Here is a 23,251-nt window from a genome sequence, read left to right on the forward strand (position 1 = left end):
CACATTTTGAGGAAATGAATCCAATGTCCTCACCCCACCTCCTGCAGCGGAGAAGTCCCCTGAGCATCTCTGAACATTATGAACCCTCAAAGTAAGCTAAACTTGGGCCCCTTTTCCTTTTCTATCAGTGAGGCCAAAGAGCCCCAGATGGGAGACAGGTGGATTTTTCTCTCAGTGGGGACCTTTTCTCTTGTCTAGCACATTTTGGGAAACCTTCAAGTACATTCTCATGCTGGTAGTATTTAAACTTTGCACTGGAGTGAATTCCAGGGGTTATGTCCACACTGAGACCAATGGAGATGAACCTAAAGGAATATGTGACCAAACACCTTAGCCTCTTTAAATATACTTTCCTTTGCTCCTTGGTTAACAGCGTCTGTCTGCTCGCATTAAAGAAACTGCCCAGTGACTCAGATCCTGAAAGGATCTGCTTTAGAGCAAAAAGGAGTCTGGTACTTCTCACTCCTCCATCTAGTGGGCAACCTGTCCAACTACACTTTTTGCTATCATCCAATACAGACAACACTGGCAGTCAATAAAAAAGCTCATTCTCCCATTTCTAAAAGAATTAAATCTAGGAGTCTAGCTGCCGGCTTAACAAAGGGATATACAGCAAAGCCTAAGGTGTCCTGACTCACGAGAGTTCTGATCTCTGCTCAAATGCTGAGGTGAAACCCTAAAATGGTTCTGGCCACCTGCTAGGTTCTAGCTCAAACCCTGCACTGGATCATCTTTGTTCCACCCCCAAACCAGAGTAAATGGAATTCAGGAGGCTGGTTCTGTGCCCGCCCCTATGTACCTCAAATACTCGTAGCTGCCAGGCTTTTAAATAATGAAACTTAACACTGTACTTAAAGGGCTGTTCTGCTCAAATCATAAATGTGCACACCAGTTGTTCACCAGTAATTAAAACTACTCGTACACATTTAATCAACATTTTCACAAGCGTTTTGCCTTAACTAAAAATGTGTATCAACATGAAGTCCTAGAATTATACTGCATGAGCCCCCAGGATTTGGAGAACATCATTCACCCTTCTTAATCCAAAAACTTGGGTGCCTGAAGGTGGGGTTTTGATCATGGCCAGGCTTCAAATTTAGGTCAGGCTCTGGTGGTACATCCTTATATGCTTGGTGCTCAGCACAGGTCAAGACACACAATAGACCCTCAATAAATATTTGCTGAATTTGAACAATTCCTGTAAAAATCTCATTAAGAGACATCAGCTTGGTACACTTCCTCTCTCACTGTTCCTTCTCCCAGAAGCTCCTGGAATGAGCAGGTCTGGCAGCAGGGGGCGCACAGGGCTGCTGCTCAAATCGGAGAATGGCACAAACTCCAAAAGGGAGCCGGATTTAGACCTCCCCTCCCCATGTAGATAATGGGATTCCTAAGGTGCAGAGTGGGAGAATGGGTAGAGGAAGCAGCTTTCAGAGACTGAGAACCTACTAAACAAACTCCTAAGAGAACTTTCCCTTGCAAAGAGAATGCATGAAAAAAGGGAGAAGAGGAGAGAAGCCTCCCACAGCTGTAAGCCTGGAACAGCTGCTCTCACCTCAGTTCATCTGGGGAAGGGGCTACAAAGCAAACAATCTTTATTCACAATTGGGGTGGCAGAGGGGAGATACCCCCAGGTCAGTCCAAAAGCAAAGATACTGGGAGGGAAGATGGCGCTGGGCGAGGAACTCAGCACTCATCCTCACCCAGCAGGGCATAAGGGTTTCGGCCAGCCAGGCTGGACCCTGGAGCCGAGGTTGGGGTGTCCTCATCCCCTTCTCCCTCCTCATCCGCATCCCGGTCCTCCTCTCCCTCCTCCTCACAGGAGCTGCTCAGCTCTTCCTCTTCCTCCTCCTCCTCGTCACCTGCTGGCCCCACCCTGCCCTGCAAAACCACCAGCTCCGTGGTCTCTGGATGGGACTCCCAGGTGCCTGGGGAACCAAAACAAGAAAAAAATGGAGGAGAGTTTTGAGCAAGGAACTAAAGCCAGGGAAAGATGGGGAAGAGGCAAAGACTAGGAATAACAATAATCTTTATAGCTGTTGGCATTCATTCATTCATCCATTCATTCAACTTCCTATGTGCAGATTGCTGAACAGAAGCTTTGTGCACATCAACTTCAATCTTTACAATCACTATGCTAAGGGTCAATTATTACCCTCAGTTTGCAGATCAGGAAAATGTCACAGATGTTAAGTAACAGAGCTAGCCAAGAGGTACAGAATCCAGGTTTGACCCTCTCTCTCTCTAGCCACAAAGCCCACACCCTTTTACCTACACCATAGCAGAGGGCTGGGGAAGAATATCTGGGCTCTGACCTTTCTGTTCACTGTAGCCTGGAGGATGAAAACACAGGCTGAGGCGGCCGTCCACTGCCAGCCGCAAGAGACTGTTGGCTGCTCTGTACACATCATTCCGAGCCGCCTTGGCTGTCTTGTAACCACGTTTCTCTGCCCAGGCTGGAGAGAGAAAAGAATAATGGAAAGGGAAGGCATTAACCAGGTACCAGTTATACTCCCACTCCCATAACACAGTCCTTCCAGTTTTTCCCAAAACATTCCAGGCCAGAGATCTTACTGGCTATGCAACAAAAATCTAGGGGTGAGTGGACAGCAGCTTCATCAATGGTAGAATCTCTGAGGAGAGGAAAGGAGACAGGGAAGGGTAAAAGGCGAGGCAGGTAAGGAAGAGCAGCTGAAACCAGGTGGGGCGAAGCCAGGCACATGGAACTCACCTTCACAGATGTCCCAGGCACACCAGGGGTGTTCCGCTGAGGGGTCCTCGGCCTCTGGGTGGCGCAGGTGGAGCAGGGCCTGCACGGGAATTCGGGAGGCCAGGTAGCCCACAGCAGTGTAGGGCTCCTGGATCTGGGCAATAGGGTAGATCCCTGCCAGAACCTGAGGGAAATGAGCACTCAGTACCTTCCTCAATGTCCCACCTTCTCTGTTTCCCTTACCCACCCTCCCTGTCATACCTGCAACTGCCTAGGCAGAAGAGATGGGAAGATGAGGCCTGGGCAGTCACAGAGCTTCACAGAGGGGGTAAGAAAGTAGGTCTGAAAGTATCGGGTATGGCCCGGGGTTCTGGAGACACTCACGACTTTCCGCCCCACCAGCCCATTGATCAGTGAGGACTTTCCCACATTAGGGAAACCTGAGGAAGGCAAGGAAAATTAATGTTTAACAGGTTTTTACTCTGTGATGGGACTTGGTGCTATACCTATAGGTAAAAAGGGGAACTAAGGCTCAGAAATTAAGGAAATGTTATTGCAGAATACAAATCACGCTCTGGGCTGCCAGGGTTAAATCCTGGCCCTTCCACTTACCAGCTCTGTGATGTCAGGGCAACTAACTTTCTGAGCCTCTGTTTCTTCATTTTACAGTGTGGACACCTCCCTTCCTCAGGGTGGTCAGGATTAAATGAGATAATCAATACAACTTGTGTGAGTCAGTGCCTGCAGTACAGTAAGTACCCAGTATCAGTGTTCCACATCTCACAATTACTATGACTTGGCCCAGCACAGTGGCTCACGCTTGTAATCCCAGCACTTTGGGAGGCCAAGGCAGGTGGATCACCTGAGGTCAGGACTTCAAGACCAGCCTGGCCAACACGGTGAAACCCCATCTCTACTAAAAATACAAAAATTAGCTGGGCGTGGTGATGGGCGCCTGTAATTGCGGCTACTTGGGAGGCTGAGGCAGGAGAACCACTTGAACCCAGGAGGTGGAGGTTGCAGTGAGCCGAGATCATGCCATTGCACTCCAGCCTGGGCAATAAGAGGAAAACTCCATCTCAAAAAAAAAAATAATAATTACGATGACTTGTCCAAGGAGAAAACTGGAAGCCTTGGGGCTCACTGCCACTCTGCTCACTCACCACTACCAGTTTTTGTGTTTCTGGCTGACTTCAGTGCCTTCATCTCCCTTCCACAGAGCATCTCCTTTACCCCACCTCAGCTGCCCACTCCTGTGGTAATACCTGCATCTTGTCACTTCACAGCTCCAAAGCCTCAATTCCAAGCACCCCTCTCTGCCCTGACAACTCATCTTTCCAGCTCTCTTACTCTGGTTACTCCATTCCAGTAAGTCTTTGACCCCTGACCTTAACACAGTAACACTATGCAATACCCAACTCGTGTCCTCAATTTCCTTCTTACTTGACTCAGATTTCATGATCCAGCTCCTCAGCCAGGCCCGTTCACAGACCTGGAACTCCCTGGTCCCACCTCTCCCCTCTATCTTACTCACCTGGCAAAATCCCAACCCTGTAAAATCCAGCTCTGCCCATTCAGCACTGCTCCTGGGCAGCTGACTGTGGCTAAGAAAAGATGTACCACTGTGCTCACTCTTTGCAACACATGTAAGTATCTAGGAGGAAGGGAGGGAAGGAGGGAGAAAAAAGTTCTCCTTTGACGACCACCACCAGACCTATTTCTCTGTCCACTTTGTAGGAAAACTCCTTAAAAGACTTATCTACTTTTTTCACCATTTCTTCCTGCTATCTTCTTTGTAACTGTAAACTACAACATACAAAAAAATGCACAGAACATACATGTGCAGCCTGATGAACCCCATACCACCCAATGTGTGAGAACATGTTCCATCTGTCCTTGTTTTTTTGTTTTTGTTTTTGAGACAGAGTCTCACTCCCTTACCCGGGCTGGAGTGCAGTGGTGCGATGTTGGCTCACTGCAACCTCATCCTCCCAGGTTCAAGTGATTCTCATGTCTCGACCTCCTGAGTAGCTGAGACCACAGGCGTTCGGCTCCACACCTGGCTAATTTTTTGTATTTTTAGTAGAGATAGGGTTTTGCCATGTTGGCCAGGCTGGTCTCAAACTCCTGACCTCAAGTAATGCGCCTGCCTCAGCCTCCCAAAGTGCTAGGATTACAGGCATGAGCCACCACACCCGGCCTCCACTCATCCTTCTTGATCATAATCCTCTCCCTCTATACATGCGAGCTTTATCCTTTTAAGGAAATCCACTCCTTACATTTCTCTTCAGTTTATGACCTGTGTATCTCTCAACAATGCAGCTTAATTTGCAGCTTTCAAACTTGATACAACTGAAATTGTGCAGTATGGATGCTATTGGGTCAGGCTCCTTTCACACAATGTTATGTGAAATTGTTGCACCTTCTCTCATGGGCCTACTCCAGTTTGGCTTTCTCCACCCCACTGAAACCATGGATGTTCACATTGCCAAGCCCGCTGAGCAGGTCTCTGTTCTCTCATTTGGCCTGTCAGCAACAGTTGATACAGCTGATCCCTCCTTTCCTCTTCAAACACCTTCTTCATTTGACTTCTGGGACACTCCCTTGGTTTTCCTCCTTCTCACTGTCCTTTGCCCAACTAAATGCTGGTTTGTCCTAAGGCTCAGTCCTTGACCTCCTCTTCTCCACCTATTTCCTTTCTCTCCTACATCTCATCCAATTCCATGGCTTTTTTTTTTTTTTTTTCTTTTTTTGATGAAGTCTTGCTCTGTCGCCCAGGCTGGAGTGCAGTGGCATGATCTTGGCTCACTGTAACCTCCGCCTCCAGGATTCAAGCAATTCTCCTGCCTCATCCTCCTGAGTAGCTGGGACTACAGGCATGCACCACCACACACGGCTAATTTTCTGTATTTTTTGGTAGAGACAGGGTTTCACCATGTTGGCCAGGCTGGTCTCGAACTCCTGGCCTCAAGTGATCCACCTGCCTCAGCCTCCCAAAGGGCTGGGATTATAGGCGTGAGCCACTGTACCCAGCCTAATCCTGTGGCTTTAAATACCACTTATATCCATCAATGGCTCCCCGAATTTAAATCTTTCCCAAATTCAAATTTCCGTCCTCTTCTCTCCCCTAAGCTGCTGACTACTTGCCCACTGCCTATGCAACATCTCCACTAGGGATATTTAAAAAGAATCTGAAATTTCATTTCTGATTCCCCTCTCCTCCCCAAAGCCTTCAAATCTGCTTCTCCCCCAGTCTTCCCATCTCAGTATTTCCAGTTGCTCAAGACAAAAACCTGGAAGTCCTTCTTTATCCTCACTTTCCTTCATGTGCCAACTGCAAGCCATCAGCGATCTCATTTTCTCTACCTTCAAAATATATCATCCTTCCGGCCCTGTCTCACCACCTCCAGCTCCAGCATCCTACTCTAAGCAACTCTTATTTCTCTCCTAGATTACTGAAATAGCCTCGACTGCTCTCTCTGCTCCCTTTCTTGCCCACCCCCCATCATTTATTCTCTACTCAGGAGGTAAACTTATAAGAAACAAAATCAGATCCTATCATTCTCCTGTTCAAAACCTACCCTTGGCTTCTCATGAGACTTGGAATAAAATCCAAAATGACTGTGCCTCAGGGCTCTACATGATATGGGCCCTGGCGATCTTGCTGACCTCATCCCCAGTACTCTGATCTGGCTCCCATACTCCAATCCCCCGGGCACTCTTGCTGGTCCTAGAATCTCCAAGCCCGTTCCCTCCTCAAGACCCTTTCCCCACAGTTCTGAATGGCTCACTTCATCTCATCATCCAGTTCTCTCCTCAGGGAGATTTTCCCTGAGCACCTCTCCTCTCAGTCACTCTCTATCCCCTTTCATTGCTTTATTGCCTTCACTGCCCCTACATGATTTCGGATCACAAAATCTATTTACTCACAAGAAAATAAGCTCCATGAATGTACAGACCTTTTTGCCATTTCCACAGCAGTATGTCCCATCCCTAGAATATCTGGCACCTGGTTAAGTGTTCAGTACATATTTGTTGAATGGGTAAATGAATGAGAGCTGGAGGGAAATCCAAACTCAGGGGTGCCTGTGCCACAGCACTCTCCCTCTCACACCACCTGGAATAGAGACCAGCTAGAGCAGAGGCTGCTAAGAGAGGGAACAGAGGCTGCTAAGAGAGGGAACAGAGGCTCCTTGTGACAGGAAGCCTAGGATCAGAAGTCAGGGAAGGGACAGCCGGGTGAAATGACTGGAAAGAGGAGCAGTCACTCAGCAGTAAGGCAGGTTCTTCCAAAGACAAAAAGGACACTGAGAGATAAGTCAGGGCACTTCCAAGGAGCCCAACTACCCACTCCACACTCCCCAATTCATTCTGGGTTGGGCCCTTTTTGGTTCCAATATCACCTCAGATACCACAACTTGTCCAAAGTCTCTTCTTACCTCTCCCACCCTAAATGAAGACGGGCCCTGGGTCCTAATCATACATTCCTTTTTTCCTCCACTGTGAGCTGAGACAAAGCCCTTAAGAGGAGATTCTCCTTGGCAACAAACTTAAAGGGTTAAAACCTAGAAGGATACTAATACTTGCTGAGCTCCTACTATGATTTGATGATCACTGTACTACAGACTAATTACTACAATTCAAATGGTTTATATAAACCACTTAAAACAGTGCCTGTTACATAGTAAGCACCATGTAAATACTGAGTTTTAACAATAATAATTGTTATTGTTGTTATCACTATTTATCAGGCATTCTTACGCTCTCTCAACACTATTCCCATCATTCCTCACATCCATTATCCATTCTTTTTTTTAAAGACAGGGTCTCACTCTGTCAGCCAGGCTGGAGTGCAGTGGCACAATCATAGCTCACTGCAGCCTTGAACTCTTGGGCTCAAGTGATCCTCCTGCCTCAGCCTCTGAAGTAGCAGAGACTACAGGCACACACTACCACACTTGGCTAGTTTTCTTTATCTTTTGTAAAGATGGGGTTTCACTATGTTGCCCAGACTGGTCTTGAGCTCCTGGTCTCAAGCAATCCTCCCACCTCAGCCTCCCAAAGCACTGGGACTGTAGGCATGAGCCCTCACACATGGCCCTCATCCATTCTTTTAATCAGGTATCAATGTCCTTATTTTTAAAATCAAAGTAACTAAGACTCAGAGTAGCAAAATCACTTACTCAAGACCTCACAGCTGAGAAGAGGTGGAATTTAACTCAGGCTGTCATGATCTTTCCACTGCAGCAGATGCCTCTTCTGCCTTGCCCACCGCCACTGGCAGAGATCACCCCCTCAGACACCCTGGGGCCTAATGAGACCTGATCGCCCTCTCTTTTCTCCAAATATGAAAACTCTGTACCTCCTTGGAGGCCACCATGCACAAGCTGCCACTTCCTTACCCACACAGCCGATGGTCACCACCCCATCCTTGTAGCGCTCTCGGGTTGGGCCAGTTGGCTCCATTGCTGAATCAGTCTGCTGCTCCACCAGGACTGCTGGGCCATCCTCCTCTTCCTCCTCCTCCCCAGAGCCATTACCCCAGGTGGCCCCAGCCACATCCCGAGCAATCTTCTCCCGCCAGCTGCTCAAGTCCACTGCTCAAAGAAGGAGAAGATTAAAGAGGTTCTCCCCAGGGCTGCTGTGCATGATGGCACATATTGTGCCCTGCACAGATTATGTAACTGGCACCCTCTGGAGTTGTACAGTGCCAACCTGAACAAGAGCAGGTCAGAGAATCTCCCAAAAGTCACTTGACCCCACCCTCCCTGGAATCATGCATGTTTCTCTGAGCTTCTGAAAAGTATTGGGAAGGCTAAAGGCAGCAAGCCACTGAGGCTCCCGACTACCTGCTGCCTCTCGTCCCACCAAGTCAGTCTGCTCCTCATTCTGTCCCTTCCCCTGGCCTCTTGCATATATCCACCATAGAGGGGTTGGCTTCAGGAAAGGTGAGCAAAATGATTCTGCATCTTTGGTCTCCCCCATGTCCTCCTACAGCCCTCCTCTAAGGGCCACATACCTTTCCCCACAGTGATGGCTTCGCAGGCTCTCAGCAACTGCTCTGGCCCCAGGGCCCGAGTCCATCCTCTCCCCCGCCTCCGACTCTTCTTCAAGACTGAGATCAGAGGGCACAAAAGGATTGGCACACGGGCTTAGGCCTCTCATCTCTCCCACCACCCTTAGGCCCAAGACCAGGTACCCCCTTGTCAATAAGCCTCTCTGTTCTCCCCTTTGTCCCCTGCCAACTCACCTCTCCAAGTTGCCCTCTTTCATTGCCCACTCACCACTGCTAGGGTCCTGTGGGGTGCGGGGATCCCGAGGAAAAGAGGTGAAAAGAACGACGTGGAGCTGGGGATAGTGTTGATGGAAATAATGCTTCCAGGCAACCACAAGAGCTGGCGGGGCCAGATCCACCTTGTTCAAAACCAGCACCAGGGCCAGCCCAAGTTCTCCAGTCACATACTCATAAAGTGCTGGCGGGAAATTCACAACCTAGGACAGGGTTGATAAGACGATGGAGCAGTGAAAGGTCAACCCAGAGTTCTCTGCCTCCAGCTCCCCACTCAGCAGGTATAGCTCAGAGACAAGGCCCTGGTGGTAGCAGACTCTGGGCTAAAAACTAAACCAGACAAACTGAAAAACGAAGACAAAACAGGGGTTAGTAATACTTCTGAGTCTCAGAGGGCTTCCTATAGGTCATAATTAGAGATGGAAATGAACCCAAAACAAGACAAGGAAACAGCATCACTCAGCACACTGAGGTAAAGGCTGGGATCGGAAACAGGGATGGGGGTTAGGGTAGAAATTAGTCTGTTTTTGTGGGTGCACAACTATATAAGTGTGTACACATGCATATATGCATGCATGCAAGTACATGCACATGTGTGCATGTTTGTGTTAATGTGACTGTGAACATGTGTGCAAACATGCCTGTGTATATTGATGTGCACATGATGTACATGTGAGTATGTGTGTGTATATATTATTAAGGACCTCTAACCTAGATGGTCCTCACAGACCTCCCTTTCTCCCACTGGAGGATAAGAGTGAAGTTGCAGAGCTAGGATTCACACAGGGCAGTCCAGCAGCAGTCTACAGCCTTAACTACTACTCTAGCATTCCAGGTGTGTTCTGTAGCAATTGATGTGGCAGTGCTAGAGAAATGAGATAAGGAAGAAAGGGCATCTTTGGGCTGGGCAGGAGGAAGCCCCCAACTGCATTCATAGAATCCCTGGAGCTCCACACTTGGATTTTCTATTGGTCTGTGATGCGCTAAAGGACAGGACATGGCTGTTTTGAAGAGGAGAGTGAGCTGGCCAAGGGAGGAATGACAGGCTATAAGAGAATAAAAACTTAGTTCCTAACTGCAGACATCAGCACTAGGTAGAGATTAGAAAGACAGGAAGATAGATACCTCTCTGTCTCCCAACTCTTGCCTCTGACCTTTGCCCCTGAAAAACCTTTCTCCCTCCTCCTTGCCCGCCCTTATCCCTAGTACTCACTGGATGTCGGATATCAGTGATAAGCAGGACGATGTCAGACATCTCTAACACCCGCCACAGCTGCCTCCATGTCTAAAAAGACAGGATCAGGAAGAGAAACTGAAAACAGAGTCCCTCTCCAGCCTGATCCCAAACCAATTTGACCATAGGTCACTATGCCCCACTTCTGTCCCTAGAGTACACTGTCACCTCCAGATTGTGCTCAAAGTAGCTGAGTTTCTCAGAGGAGTAAGCCCCATGAATCTTCCCAAGATACTCTTGGAAGCTCCGTTCCTCTTGGCTCATTAGTTGCTCCTTGGACATCTCATAGCTCCAAGGAGGACGTCGAGGAAAGTCCAGAACTGGGAATTCAGGAAAAAGTCCAAGTGTGAGGAAATCTTCAGGATTCAAGAGTACATCCCAGACCCACCCCTCCTTCCTCACAGTCGGCTCTTACCTTTCCAAACTCCTTCCCCAGCCCAATGCCTGTCTTTGCTCTCACTCACCTGAGCCAGGCTGATAGACCTCCCGGATGTCCAGCTCCAACACCTCAGCACTGACCGGCTGTAGAACTTGCTCCCGGGCTGCTCTCTTTCTCCTCTCTACCTCCTCCCTGCTGTCTCTCTCAAAATGCAGTCGGTATCTAAGGGAACAGGGACCGAGACATCCAGCGCAATCCTGTGGCCACAAACTCCTATTTTCTCCCCTCTTGTACAATCAACTTCGCAAAGCATTCTCTCCAGAGTCGTTCAAGTCTCCTCTCTCAAGTCAGACTTCCATTCCCCCAAGTCCTTCTTTCAGGCAATATTCAGCCTTCTCCTTCTAAAAGCCCAACTCTCTCCAGCCCCTCTGGAAAGGAAGATTGTGGCCCGCTGTGGGGAGCCGAGTGGCAAGCGGAGAACTGTGGCATCCCAGGCCCACCGTCTTCACCAGTAGCAGCCCGCTTTCCCCCACAGCTCTGACTTCCGGGTAGGCGGGAAAGCCGGGACCAGCGCCCCCTCCCACCCTCACCGATTTGGGTCGTAGCCTCGTGGACCCAGCCCCTGAGAAGGCTGCTGGTTAAGCCTGCGGATATGATGGGTCACAGACTCCCCGTCCGAGGTGTCGGTCTGTTCCTCTCGCCGCTCCCGGCTCCCGCTGCGGCTGTTGGAACTGGAGCGCAGCCCATCTTGAAGCCCTGCGGGGAGGGGCCGGTGACGCCAGTGCTGACCAGCTCTAAGGGGCCATAAGACCCTCTCCCTCATCGGCCTGACTCCCTTTCATCCCACTCAACTTCTTCCGACGCTCAGTCCTCCCAGACACCCTATTCGGGACCCTCCCGGATGTGCGTGGGGGGAGTCACTCCTCCAGGGAGCAGTGGGGACGGCGCCCCGTGCTAGCTGGAGGGATTCCCCTCCCCCAACTCTCCATCCTTCCCCACCCCTTCCAGATGTAGGGGGGGTGGGGTGGGGGATCCCCTCCGCGATAGGCCGCGAGGGTTGACGCGGTCCCACGACCCCCTCCCACGATCCCCAGAGGTGCAGCGGGCACACCCCTCCTTCCAGATGTGCGGAAGCCCGAGCCCCGCCCCCTCCTCCCGCTCCCGCACTGACCTCTCTTCCGCTCCCGTTTGTCCTGCAACTGCTTCTTCTTCTGCTTCACGCTGAAGGGCTTCTTCCTCGGCATGGCCCGGACCAGTCACCTGGCCCGCCCTCCGCCGAGCTCCAGCCGCCTCAGCTGACTGCCCCCCGGGGCAGCCCCCGCCGCAGGGGCCCGGGACCCTAGAGGAGGCGGGGCTAGCAAGTGACGTCAGCGGGCGGGCCCGACAGAATTGCCGCCGCGGCGGCGATGGAAGGCGGACGGGGGAGATATAGTCACTTCCCTCCAGGAGCGAGGCGAGAGGATGATGCGGGGTGGGCTACTGGCACGTGAGAGCCAGTGGCACCGAGAGGGCGCCCCGGCGGCGAGGAAGGAGGCGCGCGTGGGAGGACCAGGCTAACTCCGTCACGGACGCTACCAACTCGCGTTCGGAGGAGGGGGGGCGCGTGTCATCACTACCTTGCGCTCCCGGGAGAAGCTACCACTCACCTGGAGGGGGCGGCGGAGCGGAGGGCGAGGCCTACTACCTAGGGGAGAGGGGGCGTGGACACGCTGAGGCTATACTACCAAGCCCCGGGCTTGACCTTAGTGGAAAGCCGAGACTATGCGTCCCGGGAATGAAGCCCCGTTGCTGGACTACACCGGGGGCACGGTCAGAGGTCTTTAGGGGAGGGCGGCGGTCTGAGAGTCCTGGGTGCCGACCTGTTGGGACCCAAATTCCTTGTGGGAACGATGATAAGGAGCAGGTTTACAGATCATAAGTGCAAAAGCGGGCGAGAAGGGAAACCCAGGCGGGACTAGGACTTTTGGGGGGAGGTCAAAGGGCACGAAGTTGTGCCTGCAGCTGTTACCATAGTAACCGAGGACCGGATGTGGCGATCTAACGGTGCGACAGTCCTCTTCTCAGGCCCTCTGGCCCGAGAGCCTGTTGACTCTGTGACACACGCTGAGGAGCTGGTTGTGGTGTTTTCCAGCGAGGGAAGAAGAGAGTAATTTTTTCAAAGCATTTATAGAAACGCAGCAAAGGGAAGGTGTGAGATTGCCGCCATGCCTGGCAGAGACGGAGGGAGGCAGTTTACTCCGGAATGCGGCCGCCGCAGATGTTCTCCGCAACCTTCCGGAAGTGGAATGGCGGGAGCCTCAGCATTGCTGCCCACCGACCCCCCGGAAGCGGAAACAGGATCCCCGCGTGCCCCTTCCTCACTACCCTCCAAATCCCGCTGCAGCCATTGCCGCAGACACGATGCCGAAACGAAAGAAGCAGAATCAGCACCAGCCACCGACACAGCAGCAGCCCCCACTGCCCGAGCGGGAAGAGACTGGAGATGAGGAGGATGGGAGTCCCATCGGTGAGGGGTCTGGGAGGGATGTGCACATGCCTGTCAAGCCCGTCCGGGCGAGGGGCTAGGGGCTAATAAGGTGCGAAGGAGGGGGCTGTAACGGAAGGAGGAAGGGCGCACGCGCTGGGGAGGGATGGAAGCGGGGCTGTCCCAAATGGAGCCTTGAACCAGGAGTTCTTTTGCTGGAATCATCAACCTCAATACGGCCCCAAACCTTTCTGGAGAAGACGGGGGTGGAGAGAATAAAGAGCTCTTTTGCGCAGCCGCAGAACAGTAGGGGAAAGGGGCAGTAGAGATGTTGCAGATTGCGATGACTGGGATGACAGTTTGTATCCAGACTTTGACTGAAAAGCTACAGGTGCAGCTTTCTCTAAACTAGTCCTCTGGCCAGCAGTTAAGGTGAGGGATTGGTTTATGTCTGGAGACACTTAGGTTGTTTTGGATAGCGACGGTACGGTGAAGAAAAGAAAAAGTTGTCAGTATTTTTTCCTGCATTATCCCCTTTGATTGAATATCTACTTTTTGCAAACCTTGAAACAGCTTTGCAGAAAAAAAGGGCAGATAGATGGGGTGAGAACTCCTAAGACTGCTGAAAATATACCTGACTTTACTGGTTGAATTAAGAAATAAGTAATACAAGAAAAACACCTAAGAACAGAATCATCAGTCCTTTAATCCATTCTGATGACCATATTTTCATGTCTGCTCTTAGGACCACCCAGCCTTCTGGGCCCTCCCCCCATGGCCAATGGAAAACCTGGCGACCCTAAGTCAGGTGAGGAGGAAGGGGCCCTGATCCTTGTATTAGGTCGTAGAGAAGACAGCAAGGGAGGGGATAAAACCCAGGAAGGACTTAAAAATCAAAAGATCAGGGATTCCATCCCTAAATGAATGGAGAGAAGTTGTATATTTGCTGATTTAAAAACTCAATGTTGTAAAAATGTCACTTCTTCCCAAATTGATAAATAGATTTCATGCATTCCAAGTCAGAACACCCATAATGTTTTTGTGGAAATAAACATTATTATAGGGAAATGCAAAATATCAAGGTGAGAGACTGTCAAGACAATCTTGCAGTGAGAGGGCTTACTATGAATATCGAGATTTGTAAGCTGGGCATGGTGGCACACGCCTGTAGTCCCAGTTACTCAGGAGGCTGAGGTGCGAGGATCCTTTGAGCCCAGGAGTTTTCGAGGCCACCCTGGGCAACATAGTGAGATCCCGTCTCTAAATACAACAAGAAGAAAAAAAGACTTACTATAAAGCTACAATAGTTACAACGATGCAGTTTGGACACAATGATAGACATAAGTCAACAGGACTTATGTCCCGAAGAGTCCAATAACAGGCCCATACATGTGTGGACACTTCATTTATGATGAAGATGGAATTGAAAAGTTGGTCTTTTCAATAAATGATATTGGATCAATTGGATATTCATGTGAAAAAAATGGAATTTCACCTTGCACTCATAATCATATACAAAGATCTATTTCAAATGGACTGTAGATCTAAGTATAAAAGGTAAGAGAATAATTATTCTAGAAAGTAAATGTATTTTCTAAGAGTAGCTAAGAGTTCTTAAACCGAAAAGAAATGCACGTATAGACATTAACCATAAAGGAAAGATTGATAAATTGAAATCCGTTAGAAAATATAAATTTGCGGCTAGGTACGGTGGCTCACGCCTGTAATCCCAGCACTTTGGGAGGCCAGGGCGGGCGAATCACGAGGTCAGCAGTTCAAGACCAGCCTGACCAACATGGTGAAACCCCTGTCTCTACTAAAAATACAAAAATTAGCCGGGCATGGTGGTGTGTGCCTGTAATCCCAGCTACTCAGGAGGCTGAGACAGGAGAATCGCTTGAACCTGGAAGGCGGATGTTGCAGTGAGCTGAGATTGCACCACTGCACTCCAGCCTGGGCGACAGAGTGAGACTCTGTCTCAAAAAAAAGAAAAAACAAAATACAAACTTGCCAAATAATACCATTAAGAAATTAACAGGAAGCCATACAATAGAAGATATTTGCAATAAATATAACCAATAAAGATCCTGTATCTATAATATATAAAGAACTCTTCCAGACAAGCCATTTGAAAAATTGACAAAAACACAGGACACCTTATTAAAATGGAGATCTAAATGAACTAAAGGTCTAAATGAACAAGTACTCAATATCGTTAATCGTCAAGTAAATGCAAGATAAAAATATACCACTTTGAAATTAGAACTCTTGTGTACTGCTGCTGGGATTATAAAATGGTGAAACTACTATAGAAAACAATATGAAGAGGTTCCTCTTAATTAAAAATAGAACTACCAGATGACAAAAAAATTAAAAATAGAATTACCCCAGAACTCCTGCTTCCAGGTATATATAAAAAAAAATGGAAAGCAGGGTCTTGAGATATTTGCAGACTCATGTTCATAGCAGCAGTATTCACAATAACAAAGAGGTGGAAGCAATCCATGTGTCCACTGATGGAAGGATAAACAAAATGTGGCATGTACATACAATGAAATATTATTCAGCCTTATGAAGGAAGAAAATGCTGTCACATGCTACAACATGGATGAACTTTGAGGACTTTATGTTAAGTAAAGACATAGTGTATCATTCCACTTATCTGAGGTGTCTAAAGTCAAATTCAGGGGCCGGGCGTGGTGCTTCACGCCTGTAATCCCAGCACTTTGGGAGGCCGAGGCAGGCGGATCACTTGAGGTCAGGAGTGCGAGAACAGCCTGGCCAACATGGCAAAACTCTGTCTCTACTAAAAATAGAAAAATTAGCTGGGCATGGTGGTGCACACCTGTAATCCCAGCTACTCAGGTAGCTGAGGCATGAGAATTGCTTGAACCTGGGAGGCAGAGGTTGCAGTGAGTCGAGATCACGCCACTGCACTCCAGCCTGGATGACAGCAAGATTGTCAAAACAAAAAATAAAAATAAAGTCAAATTCAAAGAAACAGTAGAATGATGGTTACCAGAGGCTGGGGGAAGGAAGCTGGAGGAAGGGGAGTTTTGTTTAATGGGTACAGAGTTTCAGTTTTGCAAAATAAAAAACTTTTGGAGGTCGGGCATGGTAGCTCGTGCCTGTAATCCCAGCACTTTGGGAGGCCAAGGATGGCGGATCATGAGATCAGGAATTCAAAACCAGCCTGGCCAATATGGTGAAACTCCGTCTCTACTAAAAATACAAAAATTAGCCAGGCGTGGTGGTGGGTGCCTGTAATCCCAGCTACTTGGGAGGCTGAGGCAGGAGAATCACTTGAACCCAGGAGGCAGAGGTTGCAGTGAGCCAAGATTGTGCCACTGCACTCCAGCCTGGGCGACAGAGCGAGACTCCATCTCAAAAAACAAACAAAAACTTGGAGATCTGTTTCACAACAATATGAATATATGTAACACTACTGAACTGTATGCTTAAAAATAGTTAAGATGGTAAATTTTATGTGTTTTTTACCACAATAAAAACCAAACAAAACAAGGCATGATGATTCATGCCTGTAATTCCAGCACTTTAGGAGACCAAGGTGGGAGGATCACTTGAGCCCAAGAGTTCAAGACCAGCCTGGGCAGTGTGGCAAGACCCAATCTCTCATTAAATAAATAATAGTAACCAAATAATAACCAAACAAAAAAATAACCACCACTTTTCACACTCACCATGGCAAAATTTAAAAACCTAACAATTCCAAGTGTTGTCAAGGCTATAGGACAACTGCTGGTGAGAGTGCAAATTGGTATAACCACTTTGAAAAAAAAGTTTGGCATTATGTATGAAACTTGAGCATAACATATACTTTATAACCCAGTAATACCTCTACTATGTATATACTCAACAGAAATGCATACATATGTGTAACAACATGTATAAAAATGTTTATAGTGGCATTTCTCGTTATAGCCCCAAACTGGATACCACCCACATGCCCATCATCAGTAGAATGGATAAATAAATTGTTGTGTATGCATGCAATGGGACTACACTGCAACGAAAATGAATGAACTACTGCTACAGGCAACCTGGATGAATCTCACAAACATGATGTTGAGCGAAAGGAGCCAGACATAAAAGAATGCAGACTGTATGATTCCATTTTTGTGAAGTTCAAAAACAGGCAAAAACTAACCTATGGTGTCAGGATAGTGGTTACCTTTGGGGAGGAGGGTGGGTAATGGGAAAAGGGGCACAAGGGGAGGATCTTTTGAGGTGCTAATAAGGCTTTATCTCTTCACCTGGTGGTGGAAACTCGTGTGTCTACTTTGTGAGAATTGGGTTGTGCACTTAAAACTGGTGTGTATGTATGCTGTTCTTCAATAAAAAAAATTTTTTTAATCACGGCTTATCAGGATTCAGCTGCCCATTAGACACCTTTCTGTGTCTTTCTCTCTCTCTCTCTCCAGCTCTTCACAGAGGTCCTCCAGGATCAAGGGGACCACTGATTCCACCACTGCTGAGTCTCCCACCTCCTCCTTGGGGTAGAGGCCCAATTTGGAGAGGCCTTGGCCCCAGGTCTAGCCCATATGGTCGTGGTTGGTGGGGAGTCAATGCAGAACCTCCTTTTCCGGGGCCAGGCCATGGGGGTCCCACCAGGGGAAGCTTTCACAAAGAACAGAGAAACCCTCGAAGGCTCAAAAGCTGGTCTCTTATCAAGAATACCTGCCCGCCCAAGGATGACCCCCAGGTTATGGAAGGTGAGGTCCATTTTGTTATGCCCATTACTCCCAGAGTGACCTAATTTTCAGAAGATCATTCACGATCTTCTCTGGGCTTTCCTTTTTGCTTTTGAAGCAGAAGTAGACCTGAATGTTATTTCTCCCAGGAGAAAGACTACCATTCCAAAATACCTGGAAATGGTAGGGGGTAGAAAATCAGTTCTCCTTCTGTCTCTGCGTTTCATTGTATTTGTTTTCTTTGTTGCTCAAATTTTTAACTGTTCCATTTTCACTTGTTCACAGACAAATCCGACCGCCCTGTCTGCCGACATTTTGCCAAAAAGGGCCACTGTCGATATGAGGACCTCTGTGCCTTCTACCACCCAGGCGTCAATGGACCTCCTCTGTGAGACTGTGCCTTCCCATCCAGGCTGGAAGGAGCTGTCTGTGACCTAGCGGCCATTTATTTCTCTGTAGCCCTATGATGGCTACTGTGAGGCTCTTCTAACACCCTCAGTCAGTGACACACCCACCCCATCCACCACCTCCCCTGTGTGGGGTCCAGAGTTGTGTTGCATCACTGGTGCGCGGTATACGCGCTTTCTTCTGATCCAGCCTGTAGAGACTCGCCTTCGGGACCCATCTTTGCTTCCTTTCAGTTGCCTCCTGGATCTTCTTTCCCATCATCAAATGACTGCTGAACAGGAAACCTCTTTGGTGCTGTTTCTTGTGCATCTGTCCACCTGTTCCCCAGTATTGCCCTCAATTCCTGAGAGCCCTGGAGTGGTTTCCTACCATTCCCTTCTTTTAGCTGCTGTTTTAAGTCCTTTTTATGTGACATTCCCTACCCCCAATGTTGTCAGCTGCTTGTGAAACTCAGCCAGGTTGTCTAACCTGGGGTCAAGTTTGGGTGACTGGTGCAGAGTTACTTCCTAAAAGGCCACTCTCCCTGCCTTTGGATTTCATAGTTTCTCTGTCAGTAGCATGATCCCCACCACTATGGTCTATGATCACCGTGCTTTGTGAAACTGTGCATCCCCTTGTAGCCTTTCTCAGTGTCCGTGGCATTTTTGTGACTTTCCAGCACTAGAATAAGTTTTCCTGCCAAAATGAGTGAGGCGCTTGGTGCCCTCTGGACTTTCCCACTTCCCAACATGGGAGAATTGTGAACTTTCCATCAGACTGCCTCCCTGGCCCTCCCCATTCTTCTCCTGTTGGTTATTCTGGGTCTGACACAGGCCCATGACACGTCTTACAAAGCCTCCAATGGCTTTATCCTACCTAGATCCCTCCCAGCCCATTTTAATTAGACTGTGTCATCGTGAGGCCACCAGTCCATTCATTTGAATTCTGTGAATCTCCACCTTGCCTATCTTTGGGTGGAACCTGGACAGTACTGTCGCCCTCTTCCAACCCTCTTCCCCTACATCCCTGGCACTGGTTGTTTTCTGTGAAAACAGCAGTGAACAGGTTCAGTTTTGAACTGGCCCTGAGGAAATGGGTCAGGAGTTGTATTGGCAAGAGGGAGGGATGAGAGCCGTTGGAGAACTGAGAATGAGGCTTTGTTTTGTTTTTTTCTTTTTAACTTTTTTTATATTAGTAATAAATGCAGTGGAAACCAGCATTTTATTTAATCCCTGTGTTCTAGTCATCTCTGGAGGTGCAGATAAAGCTGTTCTCACCTGGTGGAGTCAGCTCATTCTTTAGTTCATACACACTAGTGATGGGGAATGACAAAGCTTAAGGTTCTTCCAGCCTGAAGAAAAACAATGGAGGTTCCATTAGCCTGTAGGCATCAACCAGACCAAGCTGCCTTATGTTCAAGGGCAAAGTTTTGTAAGAAAAAGGAAAGGCCAGGTGTCCGTGGAGTTATTTCTAAATATTTTACTTTGCAGAGTTTGTGTTTATGGAGTGGTAATGATGAAGGAGTCTTTCAGCAGCAATTTGCGAATGCCTGTGGGCCAGGCAATATACCAAGCACTACAGATAACTGACAGCCAAAGCCAATGGATTTAAAATGTACAGGGAAGACAGGTTTCTCATAATCACAAATAGCATGTAAAGTTAAACCTGTCAAAAGTGCTGGGAAGAAGACAGGGAAGAAAAGTGGGTGAAAGGGAGTTGTGTAATAAAGGGAGTCGGGGTAGGAGATGCAACTGAGACAAGCTCCAAAGGATAAACAGGAGGTGGGGTGGGAGAGGGAAGTCAAGGCAAAGGTCTTCGCTAAAAGACCTAGGGGAAGAGGAGCTAAGAAACCTAGGGACAGTGGGAGATGATGCAGAAGAAAGAGGAGTTAGACCACTCAGGGCCTTGGAAAACATGAAGATTTGGCTCTTTTCTTAGAACAGAAGCCTTTGAAGAATTTTAGACAGGGGAGTATCATGGCTTAGGCTGGCTTTTCAAAAAAAAAATCAGCTTGTATGGAGAGGGCCCACCTTGGACCTGGAAGTTAGTTAGAAGGCTACTGGCTACTTCAGTAGTACAAGTGAGCCACGATGGTGACATAGACTTAGGTAGTAGAGTTGGAGAAAAGTAGACATTTGAAAATTACAGGTCAAAATAAAAGTATCAGATTTCTCCAGGTAGTTCTGGCTTATGTAACTGCCATTTAAAAAGAAGTCTTAAGATAGAAGTTTATGGCTGGGCGCGGTGGGATGCCTGTAATCCCAGCACTTTGGGAGGCCAAGGTGGGTGGATCACGAGGTCAGGAGATCAAGACCATCCTGGCTAACATGGCTAACATGGTGAAACCCCATCTCTACTAAAAATACAAAAAAAATTAGCCAGGCGTGGTGGCCAGTGTCTGTAGTCCCAGCTACTCAGGAGGCTGAGGCAGGAGAATGGCGTGAACCCGGGAGGTGGAGCTTGCAGTGAGCCGAGATCGCACCACTGCACTCCAGCATGGGCGACAGCGCAAGACTCCATCTCAAAAATAAATAAATAAATAATAAAAATAAAAATAAATAAATAATTTAAAAAAAGATAGAAGTTTATTTCTCTCACAGGTCAAGAGGTGGACAATCAACAATCCAAGATGTGTGACAATGCCACCACTACAAGGTCCCTGAGTATTCAGAACCTCAACCCCCAACTTTCAGATTCACAACCACAAACTTCTATTCACTGTCCAAAGTGAAGCTCTGGCTTCCTCGTCCATGTTCAAAGCCTCAGGATGGAGGAAGGGCTGAGAACACCAGTTGTCTGGGAAGAAACTTCTTTTTTTTTTTTTTTTTTTGAGACGGAGTCTCAGCTCTGTCGCCCAGGCTGGAGTGCAGTGGCACGATCTCGGCTCACTGCAAGCTCCGCCTCCCAGGTTCCCGCCATTCTCCTGCCTCAGCCTCCCGAGTAGCTGGGACTACAGGCGCCCACCACCATGCCCAGCTAATTTTTTGTTTTTAGTAGAGATGGGGTTTCACCGTGTTAGCCAGGATGGTCTCGATCTCCTGACCTCGTGATCTGCCTGCCTCGGCCTCCCAAAGTGCTGGGATTACAGGCATGAGCCACTGCGCCCAGCCGGAAGAAACTTCTTAAAAGTTAACTTATAGCTCCTCAACTTATGGGCAAGCATTTAAGTTGAGTTTATTAATTCTACAGAGGTTATCTCCCTAAAAGAGGGCTAGGAATGACAGGATTAGGGTTTGTGTTTGGTGATTTCAAAAGAAGCAGGAAATTGTTCTGGCTTAGAGGCTGTCAGAAAGCAGGGGCAATTCTATAACTACTTCTTAATCTTACCTAGAAGGAGGGAGAAATGAAATATGGCTAAAGCTGTAAGGTAAAAAAGCCAACACATTTTAGCTGACAGGGAACTGTTTGGTGTTTTTGTGCTTAGACAAGATTTTGAAGTTTGTCTAATTTCATCACAAACACAGAATGACCTTGTTTGACACTGATTTTCTGTGAGATAGTTTATGTTCAACAAGAGTACCATGGCCTAACTATGGGCAACAGGCCAGCTCCCAGCAACACCAAAGCCTGCCAGTTATTGTCAGGCCAGTTCCCAATTCTCAGGGACTGTTTTTCTTAAAAGTATACAAACATGTAATTACAGGTTGAGATGAATCATATGAAGGAAATAAATGGGGTACTGAATAGAAACAGTAGTTGGGGAGCTACTCAAGACATGGTGGCCGGGCGCGGTGGGTCATGCCTGTAATCTGGGAGGCTGAGGCGGGTGGATCGCCTGAGGTCAGGAGTTCGAGACCAGCCCGGCCAACATGGTGAAACCCTGTCTCTACTAAAATAACAACAACTAGCGAGGTGTGGTGGTGGGCACCTATAAAAAATCCCAGCTACTTGGGAGGCTGAGGCAGGAGAATGGCTTGAACCCAGGAAGCAGAGGTTGCAGTTAGCCGAGATCGCGCTGTTGTACTCCACCCTGGGCAACAGAGCGAGACTCCATATCCAAAAAAAAAAAAAAAAAAAGACATGGTGGCTAGGATAGACCTCTCTGAGGAATCTGCAGATGAAGGGCCCAGAACTTAGCCTTGAGGAACTCTGACATTGAATGGCTAAGTGAAGAAGGACAAGGATAAGCCAGACAAGGAGACTAAGGAGGGATGACAGAGAGGCAGGGAGAGATCTCAGAGTATGGCGTCACCTGGCTGCTTGCTCAGTGCCAGGTACCCTGCTAAGCTCTTTATAGACATTGTCTTTGTCTTATTTAAGCTTCACATACTTTCTTTTTTTTGGGGGGGAGGGGGTGGTTCAAGTGATTCTCCTGCCTCAGGCTCCTGAGTAGCTGGAATTACAGGTGCCCACCACCACACCCGGCTAATTTTTTGTATTTTAGTAGAGACGGGGTTTCACCATGTTGGCCAGGCCGGTCTCGAACTCCTGACCTCAGGTGATCTACCTGCCTCAGCCTCCCAAAGTGCTGGGATTATAGGTATGAGCCACCGCACCTGGCCAAGCTTTGCATACTTTCAGTGAACACTTTAGTGCCTACTGTAGGGCAAGCACTGTTTTAGGAGCTGGAGCTACATCAATAAAAAGGACAAAATCCCTGCCCATATGGAGCTTACATTGCTTTGAGGATGATAGACAATATACATAGTTAATATAATTTTAAGTAACAGTAAATGCTCCAAATGAAAATAAAGTGAAAAAAGAGGTTAGAGAGTGACAGGTGGAAGAGAATAGGTTGATACAAAGAGAGAGCTGCTTTGAGGAGGTAACACATAGAGAGAAAATTAAACGAGGGAACAAACCATATGAACACACGGAGAAAGTGCATTCCAGGCACACGGAACAGCAAAGGCAAAGGCCTTGATGCAGGAACGACTCTGGGGTGTTTGAAGTAAAAATAGAAGGCCAGGCCAGGCGTGGTGGCTTATGCCTGCAGTCCCAGCGCTTTCGGAGGCTGAGGCAGGAGCACTGCTTGAGCTCAGAAGTTTGAGACCAGCCTGGGCAACACGGTGAGACCCTGTCTCTGCAAAAATGTTTAAAAAGTACCCAGGCCTGGTGGCGTGTGCCTGTAGTCCT

The 23,251-nt window shown here is 48.2% G+C and overlaps 2 protein-coding genes across 3 annotated transcripts; one reads left to right on the forward strand and one right to left on the reverse strand.

Annotated features, from left to right (window-relative positions):
* Positions 1-1,578: 1,578 nt before the first annotated feature.
* Positions 1,579-12,113, reverse strand: GNL1 (G protein nucleolar 1 (putative)). The gene is made up of 12 exons (XM_054491095.2): positions 11,784-12,113; positions 11,203-11,368; positions 10,698-10,834; positions 10,402-10,553; positions 10,213-10,284; positions 8,995-9,202; positions 8,730-8,825; positions 8,113-8,307; positions 2,972-3,150; positions 2,732-2,894; positions 2,316-2,456; positions 1,579-1,928 (listed from the first exon to the last, which is right to left on the reverse strand). The coding sequence occupies exons 1-12, from the start codon at positions 11,854-11,856 to the stop codon at positions 1,687-1,689; spliced, it is 1,824 nt and encodes a 607-aa protein (XP_054347070.1). The 5' UTR covers positions 11,857-12,113; the 3' UTR covers positions 1,579-1,686.
* Positions 12,114-12,632: 519 nt separating this feature from the next.
* On the forward strand, positions 12,633-19,404 carry PRR3 (proline rich 3). 2 transcript variants are annotated; one of them, XM_063665986.1, is made up of 4 exons: positions 12,988-13,118; positions 13,822-13,884; positions 17,519-17,809; positions 18,074-19,404. In XM_063665986.1, exons 1-4 carry the CDS (start codon positions 13,013-13,015, stop codon positions 18,178-18,180), a joined length of 567 nt encoding a protein of 188 aa, XP_063522056.1. In that variant the 5' UTR covers positions 12,988-13,012; the 3' UTR covers positions 18,181-19,404. The 2 variants fall into 2 exon arrangements, with proteins under 2 accessions (XP_054347072.1, XP_063522056.1); XM_054491097.2 differs by lacking the exon at positions 13,822-13,884 and having other exon boundaries at positions 12,633-13,118.
* The last annotated feature ends 3,847 nt before the right edge of the window (positions 19,405-23,251 follow it).

The sequence above is a fragment of the Pongo pygmaeus genome, chromosome 5, assembly GCF_028885625.2.
Source record: "Pongo pygmaeus isolate AG05252 chromosome 5, NHGRI_mPonPyg2-v2.0_pri, whole genome shotgun sequence".
Lineage (NCBI taxonomy): Eukaryota > Metazoa > Chordata > Mammalia > Primates > Hominidae > Pongo > Pongo pygmaeus.

What these genes read in the sequence shown, in the direction of transcription:
- GNL1 (XM_054491095.2), bottom strand. Translation starts at nt 11,856, where the DNA reads ATGCCGAGGAAGAAGCCCTTCAGCGTGAAGCAGAAGAAGAAGCAGTTG. An exon ending in CAAACGGGAGCGGAAGAGAG is followed by an intron (nt 11,369 to 11,783) that starts GTCAGTGCGGGA and finishes CCCTCCCCGCAG; the next exon opens with GGCTTCAAGATGGGCTGCGC. An exon ending in AGCCATCACTGTGGGGAAAG is followed by an intron (nt 8,308 to 8,729) that starts GTATGTGGCCCT and finishes TTCTTTGAGCAG; the next exon opens with TGGACTTGAGCAGCTGGCGG.
- PRR3 (XM_063665986.1), top strand. Translation starts at nt 13,013, where the DNA reads ATGCCGAAACGAAAGAAGCAGAATCAGCACCAGCCACCGACACAGCAG. An exon ending in GGAGGATGGGAGTCCCATCG is followed by an intron (nt 13,119 to 13,821) that starts GTGAGGGGTCTG and finishes GTCTGCTCTTAG; the next exon opens with GACCACCCAGCCTTCTGGGC. An exon ending in ACCTGGCGACCCTAAGTCAG is followed by an intron (nt 13,885 to 17,518) that starts GTGAGGAGGAAG and finishes CTCTCTCTCCAG; the next exon opens with CTCTTCACAGAGGTCCTCCA.